Source organism: Vombatus ursinus, unplaced genomic scaffold, assembly GCF_900497805.2.
Source record: "Vombatus ursinus unplaced genomic scaffold, bare-nosed wombat genome assembly UNPS02011431.1, whole genome shotgun sequence".
NCBI lineage: Eukaryota > Metazoa > Chordata > Mammalia > Diprotodontia > Vombatidae > Vombatus > Vombatus ursinus.
The window spans coordinates 5062295-5087194 of record NW_020951209.1 but is presented as its reverse complement, the minus strand read 5'-3'; the positions used below and the strand labels follow the sequence as shown (position 1 = coordinate 5087194).

The window sequence follows — 24900 nt, the reverse complement described above, 5'->3', positions numbered from 1 at the left end:
CCATCAATTGGGGAATAGCTAAACAAAGTTGTGGTATATGATTGTGATGGAATACTATTGTGTTATAAGAAATGATAAGCAGGATGATTTCAGAAAAACCTGCAAAGATTTACATGAATTGGTACAAAGCAAAGTGAGCAGAAACAGGAGACCCTTTTACACAGTAACAGCATTATTGTAGGACAAAGAACTGTCAGCAACACAATTTCTCAGCAACACAATGATCCAAGACAATGCCAAAGAACTCAGGAAAGAAAATGCTATCCCCCTCCAAAGAAAGGACTAATAGAAAGAACTGATACTGTCTGAAAACTAACTGAATTCAGTATGTTATCTCTCTCTCTCTCTTTTTCGAGTCTTCCTGTATAAAATGACTAATAGGGAAATGTTTTACATGATTGTACATGTATAAACTATATCAGATTGCTTACCATCTCAGGAAGTGGGGAGAGAAGAATAGAATTTTGAACTCAAAACTTTAAAAAAAAAGTTAAGAAATTGTTTTAACATGTAATTGAGAGAAAAAATAAAATATTATTAAAAAAAAAGAAGACTCAATCAACAGGCATTCATAAGAGCCTGCTATGGACACTGTGCTAGTTGCTAGACATTAAAAGACACAGGTGTAAGGGTTTCTGTCCTCTGGAGCTTAAAATAGAGGGTGGGTAGAGCCAGACAACACAAGGTAATTTAGGAGGAAGGCACTAGTAGTTTAGAAGAGCAGGAAAGGCCTCATGTAAGAAGGTAAGAGTGAGCTGAGTCTTGAAGGAAACTAGGAATTCTGAAAGACAGGTACACAGGTAACAAGAGCATTCCTTTCAGGCACCAGGACATCCAGGGCAAAGGCACAAATACAGGATATGAAGCACCCCTAATGAGGAAGGCTAATTTGATTTGACCAGAGTGGGTGAGAAGGGGAGTAATATGTAATTAAGACTGTAAAGGGATAGATTCTGAAGGGATTTAAACGTCAACAGTTAATATTTGGTCTCATAGATAATGGGGGAGCCACTGAAAGTTTTTTTTTTTTTTTTGTGGGGTGACAGTCGCACTGCGCTTTAGGAAAGTCACTTTGGCAGCTGGATGGAGGATGGATTGGAATGGGGAAGCAATGAGGTAGGGAGACCCCCACGGAGGTCACTGCAATGGTCAAGGCAAAGGAACCTGAATTGGGTTGGGGGATGAATGCGTGGAGATGAGGGGATGCAAACGTGAGATATCGTGAAGGCAAATGAGGACCTCTGAGAATTTATGGTCTTTGAGGAGGGGAAAGCAAAAAACAGAAAATGAAATGAAATCACAAACCAATCTGGGGAAGACTGGTTGCTGGAACCATGCCCGGAAAGCGGAGCTACAAACAGTTCCAACCGCCGCCACCGCCCAGCTGAGCGTGGACTGAGCAAGCTCAGCCGCTCCTCCTCCCCGACCCCACCCCGAGCCCGCCCCCCCCCTGACGCCACTCTCCTTGCTCATCTCCGATTGGCCAGCGCTGTGAGGGCGTCCCTCTCCGCCGCCAATAGGAGCGGAGCCGACCGGCTGATCCGCGGCCCCGGGGATGCGCAAGCGGAAGTCTCGGAGCGTCCGCGGCGCTGCCTGAGCGGGGCGGTGGCCACGAAGTCTTCAGAGCCATTCCCTGGCTGTTCTTGGTGGCTTCCGCTGACCCCCACCTCTCCTCACCCAGACGCCGGGCTGAGAATGGCTCGTTTCGCTTTAACCATTGTCAGACAGTGAGTAAGCACGTGGGAAGCGACGCTCTCCCCTCTGTGTTGTTGGGGTGCGGGTAGGGGGCACAGCCCTTTCCCCTTTGACCCTTCCCCTCCCCGCCGTGAAGCACCTCCCCGGAGAGCTCACCCTGCTCTTTGGGGAGGGAAGGAGAAGAAGGAGCAGTGTTCGGTAGCCCCGAAACATGTACTCTTCTCAAGAGAAGGGACTTTAATTTTTTGTCTTTGTCTCCCCCCCAATCCACAGCGTTGTTCCTCGTACACAGTAGGTGCCTAATGTCTGATCCCCAGGGGACACCTAAGAACACATCTGATCCAACCTCCTTATTTTACAGTTGAGGAAACTGAGGCCCTGAGAGGTTATGAGACTTGCCCAAGGTCACAGAGGTTAGATCTGGGAGTTGGTATTAGAACCCAAGTCATCTTGACTCTTGAACTAGTGCTGTATATAACACTGTCTCCTATACATCATTTCACATCTTTTAAGGAAAGGCGGATCCCCTGGTAGAATCCTGCATTTTTGGATCTGAGAGAGACTAGAGGTGTAGTATGCTGGGGTTCTTAGCCAGGGGGTCTGTGAAATTGATTTCTTAAGAATAGCAACTATTTCAATGTAATTGTTTAATGTGAATAATTATATTGATATTGTTACATTAAAGTTATATTATTTATGAATATAAATTGCTTATATGTTAATAAATTATAAGATGTGTTTATAAAGATGTTCATAAATAACTCCATATTGTTTATAAACAACATAATTGATGTAACTAAGCCAATATAATTGAAACTATAATTACTTTGTAGTCTTGTATATTTTATTTATTTAAAGACATTATTCTAAGAAAGCTTCACCAGGCTGCTAGAGGGGTCAATGAGATAACAAGAAAGGTTAAACAAGCAGAGCACCCTCACCCCATTTTATAGAGAAAGAAACTGATGCCCGGAGCATTGAAGTTACTTGCTTTTAGCTCTATTAAGTGGGATTCAGAATTCAATCAAAATCTTATTGGACATTGTGACATCACTGTACTGCCTTCTCCACCTCCATCAGCTTGTGATCTCAGGTGTCCTGATACATACAGCATCTGAGAAATTCAGGCATGGAAATGACCTCAGAGCTCGTTTATTCTAAACTGGACCCGAATAAGGATTCTCCTCATCCGAAACAATTGGTCCACCATCCTCTCCTTCATAGACCTTCAGTTGTGATGAAAGAGTACTGGATTTTGAGTTAGAGGACCTGGGTTCAAATTTGACCTTAGCTGTTTGACGTTGGTCAAATAACATCCATTCTAGGTCTTATTTTCCTCATTTGTAAGGTGAATGGATTGGACTAGGTGATTTTTGATTTCTAAGATGTGTTCCAGGTCTAATTGAACCAGCAGTGTAGAGGTAGCAACTCTTATCTTTCTTTCCTCTGGGATAGGACGTCCAGTCCCTATCCCTGCCCACGTGTGCAATTAGAACAAATTAGGCTAGTCATGTAAGAGAGAGAATGCATTTTTGTTAATCAGTTCCCCCTGCTTACCTCCAAATCTGAGTTTTCCTACTTTGGGAATTGTGCGTCAATAGAAAGAACACGGGAACTAGGTTCAAGAAAAATCTAACCTAAAGCAGACCTAATTCCACCCTAACTGGCTTTGTGACCATGACTTGGCCCTTGATTTTTCAGCCTCAGGTTAAAATAGGGGAGTTGGACTAGAGAATCTCTTAGGTCCTTTTCCAGTTTTAATATACTGTGAATCTATGAAAGTATGTAAAATGAATTTGCCATCCAGAGGACATTAAGGGATTTCTGAGAGCTGTATAAACTCTCGAAGAGCATCTAATTGATGAAACATCTTAGTATAAAAAACCTTGGTTGGCCCTACCTCCATTACCTCTGTGCACCCCCTGGTAAGTCACTTAAGTTCCTGACTCAGCTCAGGTACTACCTTCTACTGGAAGTCTTTCCTGATGCCCTTAACTGCTAGTTCAGTCCCTCTCAGATTACGTTGTATAGAAATGCTTTACATTTATTTGTGCATATTTATTCTGTATATACTAAATGTGTCCCCATTGTCACCCCTGTTAGAAAATAACTCCTTGCCAGGACAGATTGCTGCTTTTGTTGTATTTACCTATTTACGCTGTATCTAGCTTGTTTATACATAACTTATTCACTTCTTTTCTGCACTAATAGACTGTGAGTTCCTTGAGGGCAAGAACTGTTTTGCCTCTTTTTTATATCCTCAGTGCTTAGTGCCATGAAGGCATATAGTGTTTTACTGTTGTATTATGTATGTAATGGTTGTTGACAGACCTTAGTGCCTGGCACAAAGTTGGAGCCTAATAAATACTTGTTGTTTGAGCAATTGATGAGTTTGTTTGAGCATTAGTTTCTGAGACAAGAAATACATCCCTTCATCTAGTTTTCACAATGCTCTGTAAACCTGAAAGTGTTATAAAAACACGAGTAGTTTCTCTTATTAGTTGAACTTCACTTTACAGATGGAGGGAGCTGACGTGGAAGTTGATAAAGATATTTGCTGGAGGTCATACAGCTGGCAGAATCAGAAGTAGAACCCAGTTCTCCAGTGTCCTTTCCTGATGTTTTCCTTGATTCATAAATCATTGAGCATGTAATTTCTGAAGGACAGGCATGACCAACAGTAGAAAACTAAGTTGCATACAGTTGGTTGTTTATTCTGTCCACGAACTTAAGTGTGTAGAAAACATAATAAAGAGAACAGAATTTGCAAGGTGATCATGATTTGGATTCCAAAAGAAGCCAGTTATTAAATGGTTATCTTTGTAGCTACAGTACCTAGCATAAGGTAAGCACTTAAATGTTGTTGAATGAATAATATTAATTTTCTTTCTGTTTGCTATTAAGCTAAGCACTTAATTAGTAAATAATATTAGGTTTCATGACCTTGAAGGCCTTCCTATGAATTGGTTATTAAGTAGCCCAGAATTTGGTTATCCAGTTCCACAGTGTCACATTCAAATAGAAACAGGCCACTAATCTGTACATAAGGATTCTTGCAAGCATCATATTGACAGTTTTGTAAATGTAGTGTTATTTATGTTTATTGTATTTTTAATTTGGTAGAAGCCTCACTGGGGAGTGTTGCATGTGTCTTTAATACCTCTGATCTTGTCTAACCTCCTCATTTTAGAAATGAGGAAACAGGTCTAGAGATCACAGGCTTTGAACTGGGAGATCATTTAGTCTGGAGCCCTTATTTCAGAAGAAGGGGAAACTGAGACCCATTTTGTACTGTGAAGTTGATTTTTTTGAACTTAAGCGTAAGATACTATCACTATTAAAATTTCTTTACTTTAAAAAATATATATTTGAGCCATTGTTCTTAGCCTGTCCAGATCTTTTTGAACTATGTATGCATTATCCAGTGCTTTAGTTGTCTCTTCTAAATTTTGTGTGCTCCATGAATTCGGCAATCGTGCCATTCATTTGATTTAGTGCTAAATAAAAATATTAACTAGAACAAGGTCAAGCACAGATCCCTTTTTGATACCTCTTTCCAAGATGGTAAGAAACCATTATTTACTACCCTTTGGGTCTGGCCTTTCATCCTTTTCTGAATCTAACAGTCATTAAGGTAATGGCCTCCTGCTGTATTACAGAAGAGTTTCCAAAAATCCAGCATCTGTAAGGCTAAAATTACAAGGGACTTGCACAGATGAAAGTATTTTTCTGGGTCCTGACATATTATGAATTGGATACTAGAACATTGTAATTCATCTGCATTCACTTTGCTTTTTTAGCCAGGATGCTTAACTTCTCCTTTTTCAAAAATTAAACACTGCCAAGTGTTAAAAGCTCATTTTGTTAAAACAAACTGTTATTGCAGGATTTGTGGGAAGGAACTGTTTCTTTTGTTATGTAAGTACTCCTGTGGGTTTTGGGAAGCTGGAAACTGCCTCAATCAATGCAAATCTGCTACTGTTTTGTGACTTATGGTCTTAGAGAGTGGCCTGGGGCACCAAAAGGATAAGTGACTTACCCACTGTCAGTGTGTCTGAGACTGGCTGGATTGCCTATTCACAATGCCAGCTGTTCTCAAACATTTTGGTCTCAGGGCCCCTTTATATTCTTAAAAAAATCTCTCAAAGATCTTTTGTTTATTTGTGTTATATCTATCAATATTTGTTCAGTCATTTTTTCAGTCTTGTCTTTGTGGCTCGAGTGGTTTGCCATTTCCTCCAGCTTATTTGACAGGTGAAGAAATTGAGGTAAACAGAGTTAAGTGACTTGCCCAGGGTCACACAGCTAAGTTTGAACTCAGAAAGATAAGTCTTCCTGACTCCAGGCTCAGCACTCTATCCACTGCATCACCTACCAGCCCTATCAATATTTATCATGTTAGAAATGAAAATATCTTAGTATGAAAATATTTTTTTGACCTCACAACCCTCCTGTAAGGGTCATGGGGTCCCTCGACCACACTATAAAGAAGCTCTGCACTATGCCATACTTCAAATTTATATACACAGCATTTGTTGAATGTTAACATTCTTGGTGCTTTTTAAGCTGTTCTGTGATATGTTAAGTAGAACTATAATAGTATTCTATTTTCTGCTGGGTAAGCAATCTATTTTTAAGTGATATATCTGATCCTTATCAAAGAGGCTTTTTGTTTTGTGGTTGGTAGTGAAATTATGGCTAATTGAGTCAGTTTACATATACTTTGGGTTTAGAATCTGAAAAACATTACCTTTTTCTGAAAGCACCAAGCAAATATTTTTAAACTACTACCTCTTGAAATTAATGTCATGTAAATTTTCTATTAGAATTCTCATTGCTGAGCTACTAAGAAACCAAGAATTAATTTAGCAGTTAAATTTCATATGTATATTCTATGTCAAACTTGATAATTTAATTCACTGTAGCATTATAGGTATACCCTTCCTAACTGGCATTTTTAGTGAACTGTTCTTAAAATCAGCGTTATGAGTATTTTACCATATGGGTTCAAATATTATTCCATTTTACCCCTAAGATGGGATCTCTTTGAAGGATGAGGGAGGAACAAACATATATATAAAAACACCTAGGTTTTTATCAAACCAAATTTGAGGAGAAATGGTCCTGTATTTGGACTAATTTGGCAAATGGGTTTTGTAATGAAATGAGGACATGATGCATGCAAGTAACAGATTTTTAAATTAACTTTTTTATCAAAGGTGCCGAGAGAATGCAAATCTTACTCTTTCCAATAATAATAACTCACTAATTTCTATTACTTTAACTCAAATATCATTGCTTTGGGCTTCCATTTTGGGGAAGCTCTTTAATTAATTGAATTATGAATTTTTAAGTTGTTAGGATTGGCTGGGAAATGAGAAATTCTAGACTTCAAAAAAGTTCATTTAGTTTTAAAGTACAGTGGAGAATAGCCTACAAAAATGAGTGGAGTCTATTTGTAGAACCTATAAATGGCTGGTCATGAGACTCTTGGCATAAACATTTGTATTCAGGCAGAGCCATGGTATTTGGAAATGGATCATATGCTGCAGAATGTGAAATTGAATGTTGTTACCACGAACTCCTTCATAATACACTGCCTTGGCCTGCTAGTTCCATCTGCCTTTATTGCCACTGTCATGAAAGTAGTTGTAACTTTAGGGGGCACAAAGTGGTTTTGTTACTACTTTTTAAGTTGTGTGTATGTGTATGTATGCACGTGCACACACATGTGCATATGTATGTGTGTGTACATTCATTGATATGTATATACATTCATGTATATATGCATGTGTGTAGATGTAGGTATTTACATACATATTTGTATATATACGTAGAAATATAATTAAAATATGTAACAAGTTCAGTTTCTTATGTAATCCTTTCTTATTCTGTGCATAGTGTTTGTATCAATGATTGAGTTTGCAATAAAAACATTTTATTTAAAAACATTTTAAGGCTTTGGACTAGTAGTGAAATTATGTAGCTTTCTATATATTCTGTCTTCATTTCCCAAAGTAAACTAAACTTAAAACTATTGCCCCAGAAATTCAAAGAATATCTGTCCAATGGATTGAAGCTGTAAAATTAAACATTAAAAGTTGTCAAAGGGCTGTCCTGGAAGAGACCAGGGGTTCTTCACCTAGGGTCTATGACCTTGTTAAAAATATTTTGATAATTGTTTTAATATAATTGGTTTCCTTTGTAATCCTACTTATTTTATTTTTTGCTTATTTTATTTAGTATTTAAAAATACTATTCTGTAAAGGGGTCCTTAGGCCTCATCAGACGGCCAAAGAAGTCCGCGACATACAAAAAGATTTAAGAACTCTGAGATTAGATTGTTCTGTGCAGTCTGAGAGTGGAGTACGCAGAGTAGTAGATATAACTTGCAGAGTAGCTTATCTCAGCTTGTTAGAAGGCAGTACTTAGCAGAGCTTTCAAGAAGTGGGATGGCTTGCTCTAGAAGGTAGTGAGGTCTTTATGTGAAAGCTATATGGCCATTCGCCATTAATAATGTTGTAAGAAGCAATCTCTTTGTTGGGTTAAGTGGACTCAGAAATAACTACTTTTATAACTTTGAAATGCTTTGATTCCAGGAATAGGTCTTGGAGTCAGTGAACATTGGAACCATGGGCAATTCATGTAACCTCTCTATGCTGCAGTTTGTGTAATTCTTATACTGCCAACTTTTTTTTTGTGTGTGAGGAGAGTGCTTTGTAAATTGTAGAGCACTACATGAAATGAGTTATTAACAGTATTGGTAATAATAACAACATATAAGTTGTACTTCAGGTAAAATGGATGTTAATAGATGATTAGTGTCAGTAAGATGTAGAACCATAAATCATAGGATCAAAGATTTAGAACTGCAGCAAGATGTAGACGTCTTCTAGACCAACTCCTTCATTTTGTGGATGAGGAAACAGCTCCAGAGAGGTTCTGTGGCTTGCCAAGGTCATACAGGTAATGTGGGAGAACTGGCATTTAAATAAACGTTCTCCAACTTTCGATCCAGTTTTCTTTCCCCTGTATTGTGCTGCCTCCATTAAAGACCTTTTGGACACTGTTGCAAGTATTTGTATTTCTGTGGATTATATTGTGATATAGGTTGTACCTTCTTTACCTTCACTGTATCATTATCATTGTAAGAGTTTTGTTACTTGTATTTTTTCCTTGTCTCAAAATAGCATGATATGATAATCAGAGTATGTTTCTCTCTATTTCAGTGGAGAAACAAGATATAACAGAGAGAAAATAATTCAAGGTTGGTCTAATCCTATTGCAAATACAACTTGTTTTGGAAATCTCCTCTAGTGTTAATATGATTTGGCTAATAAGAGTTTTTAAAAAGTATCAGAATGACTGAAGTATGTTCAGAACAATTTATTTGATTAATTTTGGAAGTGAACTGAATGCAAAGAAGTTTTCCCAAGTGATTCCTCATAAGTGACTTCAAAGGAGAGCAAAATCAACTGATTAAAGAGTTATATTACAGTTTGTTTTAAAAATAAACTGACCAAATTAAAAATGATTTGGTATAATAAATGTCACTGAGTGGTGCTGATGCTATTTCCTTCTAGGGTTCTTCTTAATTTAGTTCCAAGTTCAGTAGTGAAGAGGAGGACTATAGAAGTCTCCTATTTCTACACATGCTTCTATTCTGGACGGACTCTTCTGATTAGTCCTTTTATCTTACAGTCAGATCTTTTGAGTTTTAAGCTCTCTGATACCTGACTAAACAGACTATTTTTGTACTTTGGTCCTGAAGTACATTTTGTGACAAAGGCAAGCTCATTCCTGGGGTTTACAGAAACTGATTTTCATTCCTGGTGTGTTCAAATCTATGTTTCTGGAACAAATCTGATTTTTTCATCCCATGATCCTCTTGCCCCACTTCCTCAGTCCTAAATGAAGCTTTTTTTTTTTTGGTCTTCCTGTTTGATATGTACTCTACCCCAAGTAAATCTGTAGACGTGACCTCTTTATCAAAATGTTTTTTGCTATTATTTACCTCTTAAGCTAAAGAAGTCAGCAATATAAGTGGATAAAATTATTTGCTGTGCATGAAGGTACCATAAAGTAAGATAGGGGAGGGCTTGTAGTAAAATGAAAGATTTCATTCATTTAGGGTGATAGGTGGAATTAGTAGAAAAAATGACTAACCTCTAGAAAGCCACTGGTACTACATATGGGCAGTAACTTTGCCTTGGACCACTAAATTAGTTTAACTGTATAGTTAATAAACCAAAAAAATACCATAAGATGATTTTAAACAAATTCATTTTATCCTAATCAATGAACATCCCCAACTCAGAGGTCATATAGTGAGCCCTCCATACCCGGTGCATAGTAGATGCTTAATAAATGGATGAATGAATGAGAGGAATGAGTCTCCCAAACTGGAGATGGGTGACCATTCCATTTAAAGCACATGTAAATAAAGTAATTCATTCATCAGATGATTACTGACTGGATAGTCACCATGCAAGTCACCATGTCAGACTGTAAGGAAAAAGCAGAAATGAGTAAGACAGGTTTCTTGCTGTCACAGATCTTACCATTGTTCACTTGGATGAACATGTGTTCTAAAAAGGAACTGAAAAAGAGATTGGAATAAAGAAAAATGAGAAAAATAATATAAATTGCTAATAAGACCAAAGGTAGTTGAGCGTTCTTCACTAAGGCACTAACCTATGTAAAATGTTCTTTTGGGATGTAATTGATTTGAACTACTGATTCCTTATGGATGCCTTACTTCTCTCTGCTAAGCTTTATGGAAGGCACACCCAGCTCATCTTCTCTTTGAACAAAGGTAGACGATGAAATAATGAAATTCTGATTCTCTTAAGTGAGTTTTCTTCTTCCTTCCTTCTTTTCTTTCTTTTTCTGTCTTAGGACAACGTGGAGATGTACCTCTTTCAGAAACTGGTTTTAGACAAGCAGCTGCTGCTGGTGAATTTCTTAGTAATGTGAAGTTTACTCATGTTTTCTCGAGTGATCTCATGCGTACAAAACAGGTAAGTCTTTATTTGGGTTTTAATCCTTAGTAGCTGTATTGGCTTTTTTATGCCCAAAGCTATACATAACTGTTAGATCAGATCTTAAGTGTATTGTTGTGGTAATAGCTACTAAGGACTGAGAAATAAATAATATATTCATTTTTATTTTTAAAAAAGCTTTTGAATGCTACCATATATTAAATCTTTTCTCTACCTGTTAGATAGGTAGACCGCATAATAAAAGGAACATTTATTACACATAAGTAAATAAATCTATCTAGGGGTCTGCAAACTATGGCCTGAGGGCCAGTTCTGGTCCATTGCCTGTTGTACTTTATTTAAAAATGTAAAAACCATTCCAACCTCACAGGCCATACAAAAACAGAAAATGGGCCAAATTTGGTTCATGGGCCAAAGTTTGCTGATGCCTGATCTATATCAACACAAGGGTGAGATGAGGAATGTTAATTTTAGTCATTTAAGAGATGCATATCTCTCCTGTTTTGACCTTTGACCTATAGGTGAAATGGTGATTGTATTGAGATTGCATATAGCTTATTTTCATAGCTACTTAAAGCAAATTATTTATGAAAAGAGAACTAATTCACTTTATATTTTTAGACCACTGCCATGATTTTGGAGAAAAGCAGATTTTGTAAAGAAGCAACAGTGAAATATGATACAAGACTTCGAGAAAGAGTAAGTGTTGAGGATTCTTACTGTAGTGTTGGAACAGATAATTAATTTATAACGTGTGCTCTTCTAAAAATAAACCAAGAAGCTACTTTATTTGTAAAAATAATATAACTTTATACTAGATGACATGGTGTTTTCTGATGAAGTGATACTTGCAAAAAGCTTTGGAAGCTCTCCTATACTTTCCCCATATAGATTTTCAGTCCTATGCACCTTTATCTAAATATGCCAACAGTCTATTAACAATTTACTTCCTTCTGTTCTATAGAAATAATTTCCAACTTTTTCAAGTATATTAATCCATTTAAAAAGTTTAATTGATAGCTTTTGTGTTTTTTTTTTAAACCCAGAATAATTTTCTAATAGACCTTCTGCTCTGCATTGAACTATCTTTTGTAAGAGAGAAAAACAACTAAGTTAAAACAACCAACAAGGCAGCCTACTGTAGTACATCTTATACGGTATTTTTTAACTCTCTCAATAGAGAGATGATGTTTCACATGTTTTCCAGGACCAAGAATGAGGGCTACTTTTTTATTTGTTATTGTTGGTTTTTTTTTTTAATTAATTTATTTACTTTTAGTTTTCAGCATTCATCTCCATAAGATTTTGAGTTCCAGATTTTGTCCTAATCTCTCCTTTCACTTCACCCCAAGACAGTATGCAATTTTATATAGACTCTACATATACGTTCATATTGAACCTATTTTCACATTAGTAATGTTATAAAGAAGAATTAGAACCAATGGGAAAAACCATGAGAAAGAAGAAACAAACAAAAAAGAAAAAAAAGAGAGAGCAAATAATACACTTCGATCTCCATTCAGACTCCATAGTTCTTTTTCTGGATGTGGACAGCATTTTCCATCATGAGTCTTTTGGAGTTGTCTTGGATCCTTGCATTGCTAAGAAGAAATAAATCTATCAAAGTTAGTCATCACACATTGTGGCTGTTACTGTGTACAGTGTTCTTCTGGTTCTGCTCACTTCACTCAGAATCAGTTCATTCAAGTCTTTGCAGGTTTTTCTGAAGTCTGCTTGCTCATCATTTTTTTTCTTTTCTTTTTTTTGTTTGTTTATTTTTGTTTAAGCAGTGGGGTTAAGTGACTTGCCCAGGGTCACACAGCTAGTAAGTGTTATGTGTCTGAGGCTGGATTTGAACTCAGGTCCTCCTGAATCCAGGGCCAGTGCTCTATCCACTGCGCCACCTAGGTGACCCTCATTGTTTTTAGCACCATAGTATTCCATTACATTTATATACCACAACTTGTTCAGCCATTTCCCAATTGATGGGCATCCCCTCAATTTCTCATCCTGTGCCACCACAGAAAGAGCTGCTATAAATATTTTTGTACGTGTGGGTTCTTTTCCCATTTGTATGATCTCTTTGGGACACAGACATAGAGGACCACTTTTTAATGTAAAAAAAAATTCAGGGAGCCCCACAGGATAGTAGTGGTGCCATTAATTGAGAAGACATTGTGGTGAAATCAGAAGAGCACTGATTGGATTTAGAGTCAAGAAAACCTGATTTGGATCCTGGCCCTGCCACTTATTTCCTTTATTATTTTAAGCAAGTCACTTAACCCCTATGGGCCTTAGTTTCATATTCTGTGAAGAGAGATAGACTAAATAACTTCTCAGGTCCCCTTCATCACTAAATAGTTTATCTTCTTATGAAATATGCAATGACAAAATTACTGTGAATATAATAACACTTCTAAATGATTTTTTATTTTATTAATGACAAGAGCATCTACACTCATTTGAAAAATAGTAGTACATATATTTGAGAGGCAGTGTCATAGTGGATAGAAAGCTAGCCTTGGATTTGGGGAAAAACCCGAGTTCAAATCCTGCTTCTGACATACACTAGCTTTGTGATCTGGGGCAAGTTACTTAACCTCTCAATGCTCTAGGTAATGTTCTTGTAAGCCTGATTTGCAGAGCAGTTGTTAATCTTCATTGATTGAGGGAGTTTTCTTAACCTGGAAGTTCTCTACAGTAATGAAATTATAAATCTGAACCCTAAAAAAAAAACATATTGGTTCAAAGCATATCATTCATTTTTTCATTCTACAAAATGACCATGTTTGTTGCGCTTGAAAAGGCACACTCCCTCTTGCAGTCCCTCTTTGGAATCTCAGAAATCAGGGCCTCATGGCTTGGGAACCACTCATCTGATTTTTTATTTCTATCAGTGTATTCCTCATATTTGAGGGAAATAACAGCTTTTGGAATGGTCTAGAGCAGTACAAGATTGGGGTTCCCTAAATCACCTCTGATGTTAAAACCTAGTAAATGGCAGAATATAGTTTTGCTACTGTATTGAGAAGGGTCAACATAAATTTATGGTAGTGGACAACATGAATTTTATAATAAATTCATTGCATTCATCTTTAATTACAATTAGTAATTGAAACAAGTTCTATAAGCACTCTACCTCTTAATAGTCTATTATACAATATCCAGGTGATTAGTGTCCCTACTAGTTCTAGTATACTAACTGTTTAGTTATAAGGAAATCTCTTTTACAGATAGAAAGTGAATCAGACCCTGGGTCACATAGGTTGATTTTGGACTGAAGACCACATGTTAATTGCTGGGGCATAGAGTGACTTAGGCCTAGAGTCTTTCTCCCAGTAGTCATCCATTTTTCAATAAAAGAAAAACTTTTCTGATGCTAAATAGCTTTAATTCAGCAAATATTTATTAAACACCTGTGTGTGAAACATTGTACTAGGTTCTTTCAGTGAAACAGAGTTGAAATTAGATTGTCCTGCCCTCAAGGAGCTTACCGATATAGTGGACAGTTTTCTGGATAGTCATTAGGTGTGACACAATTGAACTCTTGATTGGGATATAGTAGGTAATCATTTGATATTCCTGCCAGACCTATAATTCAATGATTTCTGAGTGAAATGGAGCAGAAGAGCTGGAGGTTTAATTTTTTTTATCCAGTTTTAATGTTAAGTAGAACTTAGGCAACTTACAGTAGTATAAATCTTATTAAATAGTAATATTTAATCTTCTTTGTCTAGGGAACAATGGACTGAGATTCAGGATATCTGGGTTCTAGTCCCATCTCTGCCATACCTAGCTATATAACTTTAGAAAAATCACCTGGGCATCAATTAAGTTATCTAAATGAAGGGATTAGAGGTCCAAGGTCTTTTTGAGTTCTAAAAAATGCCTTCTCTTTTCACTCTGAATCCTAACCCCATTTGGGCCTTTAACCATCTATCTAGTGAGGGGCCTAACTATTTATGTAAAGAGAAGTGGAACAATCACTATCAGAGATGGTAAACAGTTTTAAAATTAATATATGTGTGTGTGTGTGTGTATGTGTGGTATCTATACATATATACACATACATGTATATATATATATGTGTGTATGTATATATACACACACATATGGTATAAGGTACCCTGGACAAGTCACTTAACCTCTGTTTGCCTCAGTTTTCTCAAATGTAAAATGAGAATAATAATAGCACCTTCCTTAGAGGATTGTGGGGAGGATCAAGTGAGATAATAATTGTAAAGTGTTTAACACAGTGCTTGGCACATAGTAAGCACCATATAAATGTTAGTTATGATGATGATGTCCCCAGAGTCTTATTCATATATGTATGTATGTATATAATATATAAAATTAGTGTTTCCTATGGATAAGTAGCACTTAGTTTTTAAGAAGAATTAAAGCAATGGAAATGCTGTTTTTTTGCCTTTCCATTTCAGAATGGGAATAGGGGGCGGGATGGTGCAAAGGGGGAAAGGACTTTGATTACATTTTCCCATTTCTATGTCAGTGGGGAATCTTAAGAGTGAAAGGGCAGTTCATTATGTATTTTTGGTAGCAAGTAAAAAATAGTTTACCTCACCATTGAATTTTTTTTTTTTTTGGATGTCATGTTAGAATCATGATGAGTTGTAGCTACTCAGGTTAAGGATAACTGGACTTGTGGTTTCCTTAATATCAGGAGCTCCTGGGTGAAGAAATTCCCTCTGTAGATGCAGGTCAGAATTGCCTAGAATACTGAGAAGTGAAGTATGACTTCCCTGGGTTATAGAGCCAGTACGTGTCAGCAGCAGAACTTGACTGAGTTTAACCAGCATTTCTTAGTTTCTCAGTCAGCTTTCTGTCGCTATTCCATGCTGCTTCTCTAGTGAGATTTAAAAATATTAGGTGATAATTTTAAAACTGCAATTCAGGACAAAAATCGAAGTAATTAAACCTGAGATGGTATATTCTTTATGTATTAAGTATGCAGAGGCTTTTAAAGAAAATCTAAATTGCAAAAACTTATTAAGAAGCAAGTAGTGGAATTGAAAATTGAGATCCCACTTTATTTGGTATTATTTTGTTGAGTCTTAATCCTTCTACTATGTATTAATAATCAAGATGTTATGTATTAGTTACTCTCTTAATATGTGAATTTGAACTCCTCAGGCCTGTAGCTGCAAGTTCCCCTCCTTAGGAGTTTCCAGACACAAAATTCTAATCCTGTTTTAATCTGTCAGAAATTGCTAGTATATAAACCGCAAGTGCCTTGTTCTCCCTCAGAAATTGCCAACCACAGTCCTTTGCAGAGGATGTCTGTCCACCTGGTGATAAGTTGATGTAATTTGTGGTTAGTGTCCTTAGCACTGACCAATCAGAAGTGAGATATACCTCTGTTGTGCCAGATTGACGTCATTGTCCATTTTAAGGTTCCTTTGTAAGACTATAAAAGAGATGCCATCATTGTCAGATGCATTCTTGGTTATTGAGGAGCCTTGGACCCCATTTATTGGCAGTTGCTAGCTTTGCTAATAAATTGATCATGCCTGGAACTCTGTGTCTCAATTTCTTTTTATCACCAGTTTTTAACATGAGTGTGGTCTTTTTATTTATTTTAATTAGTTCCAAAAAGTTAACTTGAGGACATGTTGGTGAGTAACTTAATCTAGTTACTTCTGGTTCTATATATTAGGTATATAGAACCATGCCTCTTAGTGAATCTTTCCTGGATGCATGATGATGAGAGTACTTATTTTCATTTTTAGTATGGAAGAGTAGTATGGAGAAACATCAGAAATGTGAGGCAGTTAAGCTTGCTATTTGCAAGCTTATTTATTTGTTTGGGCTATAAGTCTTGTATTAAAAATGGGTATTGTTGTGTTGCAAATACCTTAAATTACATTGTTATTTTACCTGTTGTACTGTTGCAGAAATATGGAATTGTAGAAGGCAAACCTCTGTGTGAATTAAAGGCATTGGCCGAAGCAGCTGGGGAACAGTGCCCTAATTTCACACCCCCCGAAGGAGAAACATTAGATCAGGTATGCTGCTACTTTTTGGAATTGCTATTTACACAAAATAACTAAAATTTGACTTAGTTATCAGTGGGCTAATATAAAATATATTAGTGTATATTGAGTTCATGAAGTGAAACATCTCCATGATAATAAAAAGCAGAAGCTTATTCTCCCTCTCCCTTTCTCCCCCGCTATTCACTGTCAGGTCCAGTAGGGTTTGATGAGTGGGTGTGGATAAACTGAGTATAAAATTGCTTCCTAGTACAGTTGGTGAAAATCCTATGATCATCTTAATACTGCTTTATGGTCTGTAAAGGATGAACTTATATTTCTGCCCTTTTATTTTTATATATATATATATATATATATAATTTTTTTTTGATGCTTTTATGCCCTATGTGAAAGTATATGAAATGATTCTTTTTAGTTCCACTGGAAATTATAAGAAATAAATGTTTCTCTAGTTTAAAAATCCTTTCCATACTTTTCCCCTTAGAAAGGTTGGTTAGGTTAAGAACAGATAACAAATGGATTAAGAGTGGTGAACTTGGGGGCAGCTAGGTAGCACACTGGATAGAGCACTGGCCCTGAAGTCAGGAGGACCTGAGTTCAAATCCGGCCTCAGACCAAACACTTGACACTTACTAGCTGTGTGACCTTGGGCAAGTCACTTGACCCCAATTGCCTTAAAAAAAGAATTGGTGAACTTGGAACTGAGTACTTCTTGTCTGGTTTAAAATTTTACCTTCCCTGCAATGGTCCAGTGACCCATCTTAGGACTTTCTTTTTCCTCCATCCTCAGTAGCTATGATGCAGTTCTCTTCATTGAGAAAGGACTAGGCTACTGATATCAGGAAGGAGGTCCCTTGTATCACTGCAAGAAGAACATTTAAGAAATTAAGTTGTGCCTTTTTTGGTAATGTTAACTCCAACTCTAGTTTAATATATTATCTATCTCTTCTTCAAACCCACCTATGAGAGTTATTTTTAGTTGTTGTGGAGTAGAGAAGAAAATGCCTGAGTGTTGGAAGAGCTATGACAGTTTGGACATTTCTATTTCTAAGCTAGAAATGGCTTAAATTTAAAATATCATTAAGTGAAAAACAAATTGTTTCTGGCATACTTGTGGCTAAAATACAGGACACAGTCTTAATATTTTTCTTTGATATTTAATACATGATTATTTTTATGAATTATTGTGGGATGTTAAGAAATGGGCATTATTTAATATTTCCATTCATAAATCAGCATAGGTTGGGCAAATATAATTTTTCCAACTATTTATTCAGCTCTGTATTTTCATTATCTTTCTTTTGGATTTATCCAGCTCTGAGAGAAGAATTTTAAAGTTTAATATAATCACGATATCGATATCTTTTTATGTACTTAGTGTGTTTAAGAATGTATTGTTTGATGCATATACAGTTAATGTTTTTCATTGATTCTTTTAAGGATAATAAGTTTTCCCTATTTGTCTTTTTTTTGGCATTAGAAATTTGTATTGTTGCCTTATCTGAGAGTTTAATTCCTTCTCGTTTTTTCATTTCTTTTAAAAGTGATTTTTATACATGACCATATTGATAACTTCTTTGGTTTATTTTTACTTTTTTTATTCTGAACTTAAGAAATACAACAAACATTTCTATAACGTAGTAGAATGGGGAAAAAAGATACTTATATATGAAACAGCAAATCTATTATGTACGACTTGCTGTTCTTTTAAATTATATAATAAAGTTATCATATAAACTTTATTTTTTTTTCCCTCCCTCCTTTTCCCCAGCCCTCCAGAGATGGCTAACATTAGACACATATATAATGTATGTATGTATGTATGTATGTATGTAAAACCATTCTATACATACTTCTATTTATCACTTCTTTCTCTGGACACAGATAGCATCTTTCTTCATAGGTCCTTTGTAGTCGTTTGGATATTTGTAATAGTCAAAATGACTTAGTTCTTAAAACAGTATTGCTATTACTACGTGCAATGTTCTTGGTTCTGCTCATTTTGCTCTTCAATATTTCTTGCAAGTCTGTCCATGTTTTTCTAAGGTCATCAAGCTTATAATTTCTTATAGCACAGTAGTATTCCATTACCATCATATACCACAACTTGTTCAGCAGTTCCCTAGTTGATGGACATCCCTGCTATTTCTAGGTTTTTGCCTTCACAAAGAGAGCTGCTATAGGTACTTTAGAACAGATAGGTTCTTTTCCTTTTTCCCTAATCATCTTGGGAAACAGACCTAGTAGTGGTACTGCTGGGTCAAAGGATATGAGCAATTTAATAACTCTTTAAGCATAATTCCAGATTACTCTCCAAAATGGTTAGATTAGTTCCCAGTTCCAGCAATAGTCAATGTGTCACAATTTTTCCACATTACCTCCAACATTTGTCACTTTCCCCTTCTGTCATTTTAGCCAGTCTTATAGGCATAAAATGATACCTCAAGGTTGTTTTAATTTGCATTTCTCTAATCAGTAATGATTTTAGAGTCTTTTTCATGTGACTATAAATTGTTTTGATTTCTTCATCAGAAAGCTGCCTGTTCATATCCTTTGACCATTTATCAATTGAGGAATGACTCATATTTTTCTGAGTTTAATAAAGTTTTTTTTATCTCATATTTGGGATGACAGACCTTTATCTGAGAAACTGTCTATAAATTTTTCCCCCAATTTTCTGCTTTCCTTCTGATCTTCACTACGTTGGTTTTATTTGTACAAAACCTTTTTAATTTAACATAATCAAAGTAATCCATTTTATACCCCCACTGTTCTCTCTCTCTTGTTTATTCATAAATTATTCTCCTGTCCATAAGTCTGGTAGATAATATGTCTCATGTTCTTCAAATTTTCTTGTAATATCTCCCTTTATACATAGGTCATGTAACCATTTTGACCTTATCTTGGCAAATGGTGTAAGATATTGGTCTATGCCCAATTTCTGCCAGACAGCTTTCCTGATAATTTTTACCAAATAGTGAATTCTTATCCCCAAAATTAAGTCTTTTCACTTGTTAAACACAAGAGTACTGTAGTCATTTACTGTTGTAAATTGTATGTCTACTCTGTTCCACTGATCTACCTTTCTATTTCTTAGCCAGTACCAGATAGTTTCATAACGTTTTTGGAGGTGATTTTTTGGTTGCTTTAGCTTGAGGTTCTGAGATTTCGCCAACCATATATTCTTTTGTTGTACTGTACTTTAATAGGTCCATTGCATTTTCTTTTTTTTTCCTTTGTGTGATCAAGAGATAAAATGTTCAGATTTATCATGTTTGGTTTAATTTTTGGTTAATTTCTATTTCATGCAAATTTTGAATTTATAGTAATAAATTAGAGAGTTCTTATTATGAAAGAAAGCATCAGGACATGGAGATTCTGATAGGAAAATAGCACTAGAATAATTTATTACAAAATATATACTCAGATGTCATGGTGTACCAAAGAAGTCCCAAGGAGTTTAGAATTTTCTGGTTTTAATTATATACATATTTAGGAAAAAATATCCTTTGTCATTCTTGTTACTTTGCCTAATCCTGGTCTGCTGAGAAATATACAAAAAAGAAGTCTAGACCAGAGGTAGGGAACCTGTGGCCTGGAGGCCACATGTGGCCCTCAAGGTTCTTGAGTGTGGCCATTTGACTGGATTTAGTCAAAGGACCTAGAGGCCTTTGACATGTGGCCTCCAGACCACAGATTCTCCACCCCTGGACTCTAGGTAGTGTAGAAGAAAAAAATTAATTCTATACTCTGTGTTTTAGGCACAGGTCTGCCAGAAACTCATTAATTTAACATAAATATAATATCCAAGCCATTTCTGGCTTAGAGAGTTTTCCAAATTGGCATATTCTTCCTATGCCCTCCACTGTAACTAAACCTGTGAGAATTTGAGGTCACATTCAGAGGAATCTCGAATAAGGAAAAGATGATAATATATTAAAATATAGTTTTGGGTTAATATTCCAGAACTGTAGTCACTAATAAGTTCCTTAGTTAACTGCTTTTCTCACTACTGGAGAAAACAAAGGGGATCTTTTACCTCTCATTAGTATCTTAAAATTTTCTGCACGGAGAAGGATGGGCCATAGCATTGGTGAAAATACAAAAACAACAATGAAACAGTTCTTTTCCTTCTAGGCACCTACAAAAAATATACTGGTAATGGAAGTATAGGCAGAAATCAGGGAATACCTAAGGATTGGAGGTCAAGAGAAGCTGGGAAGGTCAGAAACAAGGTAGGACATGAATGACCATGCAGACCTTCAAAATTCTGCTTCAGACAGAAATCCTATTAAAAAGTAAAGTAGGGACAAATAAAAAGGCTTAAGGAAAGGTGTCAAATTGAAGAAATACCAAGTAGGATAACTTGGAAGGTGGAGATAATGGGTAGTCACAGATGTCAGCAGACCTTGGCAAATGCTTTTGCTATGTTTAACTTGGTTTTTTAAACAAATGAGATTAATCTTGCTTAGCTTTGTCTTTGTATCCCCAGGGCTGAGCGCAGAGCCTGACACATAGTTGTTCAATAAATCCTTGAATATTTGTTGAATTGATAAAATTTGTCATGTTTTCCTAGCTTACCTGATATGTATCATAGTTCCTGGAATATGATAAATGCTTAATAAATGTTTGTAGGTTGATTAATTGCCTATTATGTGTGCAGCTTGAAAGGCTGACATAAAACCTTTAGCATTTCAATGTGTTAGTATTTCATGACCAGTGCAGCTATTACAACCCCTGTAGACAGTTACCAAGAGTTGCTGTGAATGAAAAATGTTGCCAACTTCACTGAACTTTAGCAAGGCCAGTCCTCGAATGATAGTCATTGTCAGACTTCTATTCAGAGCCTTCTTCTAGCTTAGTATAGAACTTGATAGAACTTGTGCTGCATTGTCATAAACTTAGTATGGCTTCTGCCATAGTGATGCATCAGAGAAGGACCTTTTTTTGGATTGGATCTCTGATTCCATTGGTTTAGGGAACTTCTGCTAAGGAAACCCCTTATAGTCTTTTGTGTTGGCACCTGCTCTGCAACATACAGGGTTAGTCTTTTTGACTGGGACACTGAACCATTAAGTGATTTGCCTAGAGCCCCCCATCTTCAGTATATATCAGAAGACTTGAATCTAGGCCTCCTTGACTTTGAAACTAATTCTCTATCCACTACTCTGTGATAAAAGTCAAAGTAAAATAAAATCAAATAACGCAAATCATGTAGATGTTTTAAACAGATGAACAAATTAGGTAAGTGGTAGTGCCCCCTATACTCTGTGTTAGTCACCACATCTTGAGTACCATGTGTAGTTTGGGGAAACACATTTTAGAGGACATTGATAGCTTGGGCCTTCTCTAGAAAAGAAACCACTCTCTTTAAATATTTAAAGAGTCATCTTTCTTGAGAAAGAGGAGTTAGACATAAACTCTTGGTCTCCAGAGGGACCAGGGACCAGGGAACAGGAACAGGTAAACGTTTGAGAAAAATAAATCTTGCCTCAACATAAGGAAGAACTAACAATTACATTTCATAACCTAAAATCTAATGGATTCCTTTATGAGATAGTAGATTCTTTGTTTCTGGAAGAAAAGGGCTGGGTGATCACTTACCTATTAAGCATCTTGGGGAAAGCAATTTATGCTGCAGGCTTGACTTGATCTAAATGACCTCTGAGGTCCCTTTTAATTTATAAATCTGTGATTTGGATGAACAAGTCTTTAATTTTAATGAAATGTTAAAAAGGGATTATCAAAGCTAGAAGAGCAGTCAAGCCACTTTTCTTATTGGAAATTCTTCATTTATTTGTTTGTTTGTTCATAGGTGAAATCACGAGCAAAGGACTTTTTTGAATTTCTTTGTCAACTGGTGTTGGATGAAGCGGATCAGAAAGGACACCCCACGTCAGGAATAATAGACAGTGGCCTGGAGGCCTTTCTAACAGAAACATTTCCATTAGGAAGCAATTGTGGACCTGATCTTAATTCAGACAGTGTTGCCCAAGTGTTAGATGCTAATATATTGGTGGTAAGTCATGGGGCTTACATGAAAAGTATGTTTACTCATTTTGTGGTTGATCTGGAGTGTATCTTACCAGCAAATCTAAGCAAATCTGAATTCAGTTCAGTCAGCCCCAATACAGGGATCAGTCACTTTATAATAAATATAGAACAAGATACTAAAGGAATTAAAACAACCATGAAGTGCATTTGTATTAATCTGCAGGATCACCTAGCCAAAGTGACAGAAAGTGCCTAGGCCCAAATAAATCATTAGGATTTTCATATTTTTGTGTCATTGAGTCATTTTGTGTCACCTTGTTTCCAATAGTTATATTCCAGATGCTTAAAAAAGCTTTCAGAAATAGGTTATAAAGTTCAGGTGGAAAGGTAGTACATAAAAACACTAAGTAAATCCCGGGGAATGAGTTAAGGTATGTTTTGAATTCAACTACTGGCATTTTCCAAAAGAAATGCCACAGTTTCCTGCCAGGTATTGACTTTGAATAAAAATGGAAATGTCCATGTTGATGAAATCCAGTGTTGTCAAATGAAGTATTATAACTTCGTTATGATTTTGAAATATAATTTGTTGTCACAGTATTGAATGTATTTCTTTATCGTACTAAATGTTAGCACTGAGGATGGTTATTTTTTAATAACACTACCACAGTTTATAAAAGAATTGCTTATGTCTAAGGACTTTTTTCCTTTTTTTCCAATTGTGACTTGATTTTGCAGCTAACTTATCAAATCATGTTTCTTGTTTTGTTCTACTTTGTTTCTTCTTATGTTGATGTTTGGGTTTTTTACAGCTGAAAATAAATATAGCCTATGTGATTGGCTTTTAGTGAATAACATACTGTATATTTCATGACCATTTTTTTGTGGTTGGAAAAAGGAATTATTATGAAATGTTGTCTCCTACTTTAGAGTGCCTCTCTATGCTGAAGAAATCTACTTTATGAATAAAACGTTTATCAACATGAAGATTATGAAAAATAAAGTAGTATTAATATTTCTTGTGGAGAAAATAGTTTGAGCCATTTAGAAATAAGATTGTTTAGGAAGAATAAGGAAAACCCAAATTATTAGTCCCCTCTTTTGTCCATTGCAGGTAAGAGTGAGGCTCATCTGATGTTCACTCTTCTTACTTCCCTTCTTTCTTAATGGTATACGTTCATTCTCGAGCACCCCACTTATAAGAAATACCAAGTTCCTTTGGTCTTCTATTTATAGTTGCTCTCCTATTCCTTTTATCCTTCCTTCTCTTTCCCCTCTTAAAACTCTCAAAGCACAACTGATCTATCCCCTCTCCCCCACCCCCTCCCCCCAGCCCAGGACCTCTGCTTTTCTTATTTAACTCTCCCGGTACCCTTTGAAGACATTAAAATTCTGGAGGGACACTTGTTTCTTTTCCTTCTATCAGAATGTTACTATTACATCATCATATAACTCCTTCTGGTTGCTCAAATAAATTCGCCTATCGGTTTCTCTGGACTCTTGTATTTGTATTTTTTCTTTAACAGCTTTTATTTTTTATTCATATCTTATTTATTAAGCGTTATTTTTTCTCCCCCCTCCCAGAAAAACACTACCACCACCACCACCACCACCTGTATGACACATATGCATAGTAAAGCAAAACAAATCCCCCCATTGGCCATGTCAGAGAATATGTATCTCATTCTGCATATTAGTCCTTACACCTTTGACAGTAAGTGGGTATCATTCCTTTGGAATCATGGTTGGTCACTGCATTGATCAGAGTTCTTAAGTCTTTCAGAATTCTTTTCTTTTTACAGTGTTGTTATTCAGTTGTTCTTCTGGCTGTTTGCTCCACATCAGTTTATTCATCTTCCCAGACTTCTCTGAAATCATCCCCTTCAGTGTGTCTTAGCAAAATGGTATTTTATTACGTTCATATGCTGTAATATATTCAGTCTTTCCCCAGTTGATGGGCATCCCTTTAGTTTCTAGTTCTTTGCCACTATAGAAAGAGCCACTATAAATATTTGTGTATATAGGGGACCTTTTTCTCTTTGATCTCTTTAGGGGTATGGGCCTAGTAGTTATATTGCTGAATTTAAAGGGTTTTCACAGTTTACTGACTTTTGGGCATAGTTCCAAACTGCTTTCCAGAATTGTTAAACCAATTCACAGCTTCGCTTGTTTTCCCGAAGCCCCTTCCACCATTTATC

General features: G+C 36.2%; 1 protein-coding gene across 2 annotated transcripts; it reads left to right on the top strand.

Moving 5' to 3' along the window:
* Positions 1 to 1565: 1565 nt before the first annotated feature.
* Positions 1566 to 22986, top strand: TIGAR (TP53 induced glycolysis regulatory phosphatase). Of its 2 annotated transcripts, none has more exons than XM_027856372.1 (6): positions 1566 to 1727; positions 8925 to 8962; positions 10594 to 10715; positions 11319 to 11396; positions 16610 to 16720; positions 22524 to 22986. In XM_027856372.1, exons 1-6 carry the CDS (start codon positions 1696 to 1698, stop codon positions 22956 to 22958), a joined length of 816 nt encoding a protein of 271 aa, XP_027712173.1. In that variant the 5' UTR covers positions 1566 to 1695; the 3' UTR covers positions 22959 to 22986. The 2 variants fall into 2 exon arrangements, with proteins under 2 accessions (XP_027712173.1, XP_027712172.1); XM_027856371.1 differs by lacking the exon at positions 1566 to 1727 and adding an exon at positions 4491 to 4540.
* The last annotated feature ends 1914 nt before the right edge of the window (positions 22987 to 24900 follow it).

Excerpts from the sequence above, each read along its gene's own strand:
- TIGAR (XM_027856371.1), top strand. The coding sequence starts at position 4,506 with ATGGTTATCTTTGTAGCTACAGTACCTAGCATAAG. Across the intron at positions 10,716-11,318 it reads ATCTCATGCGTACAAAACAG|ACCACTGCCATGATTTTGGA; the intron begins GTAAGTCTTTAT and ends TTATATTTTTAG. Across the intron at positions 16,721-22,523 it reads AAGGAGAAACATTAGATCAG|GTGAAATCACGAGCAAAGGA; the intron begins GTATGCTGCTAC and ends GTTTGTTCATAG.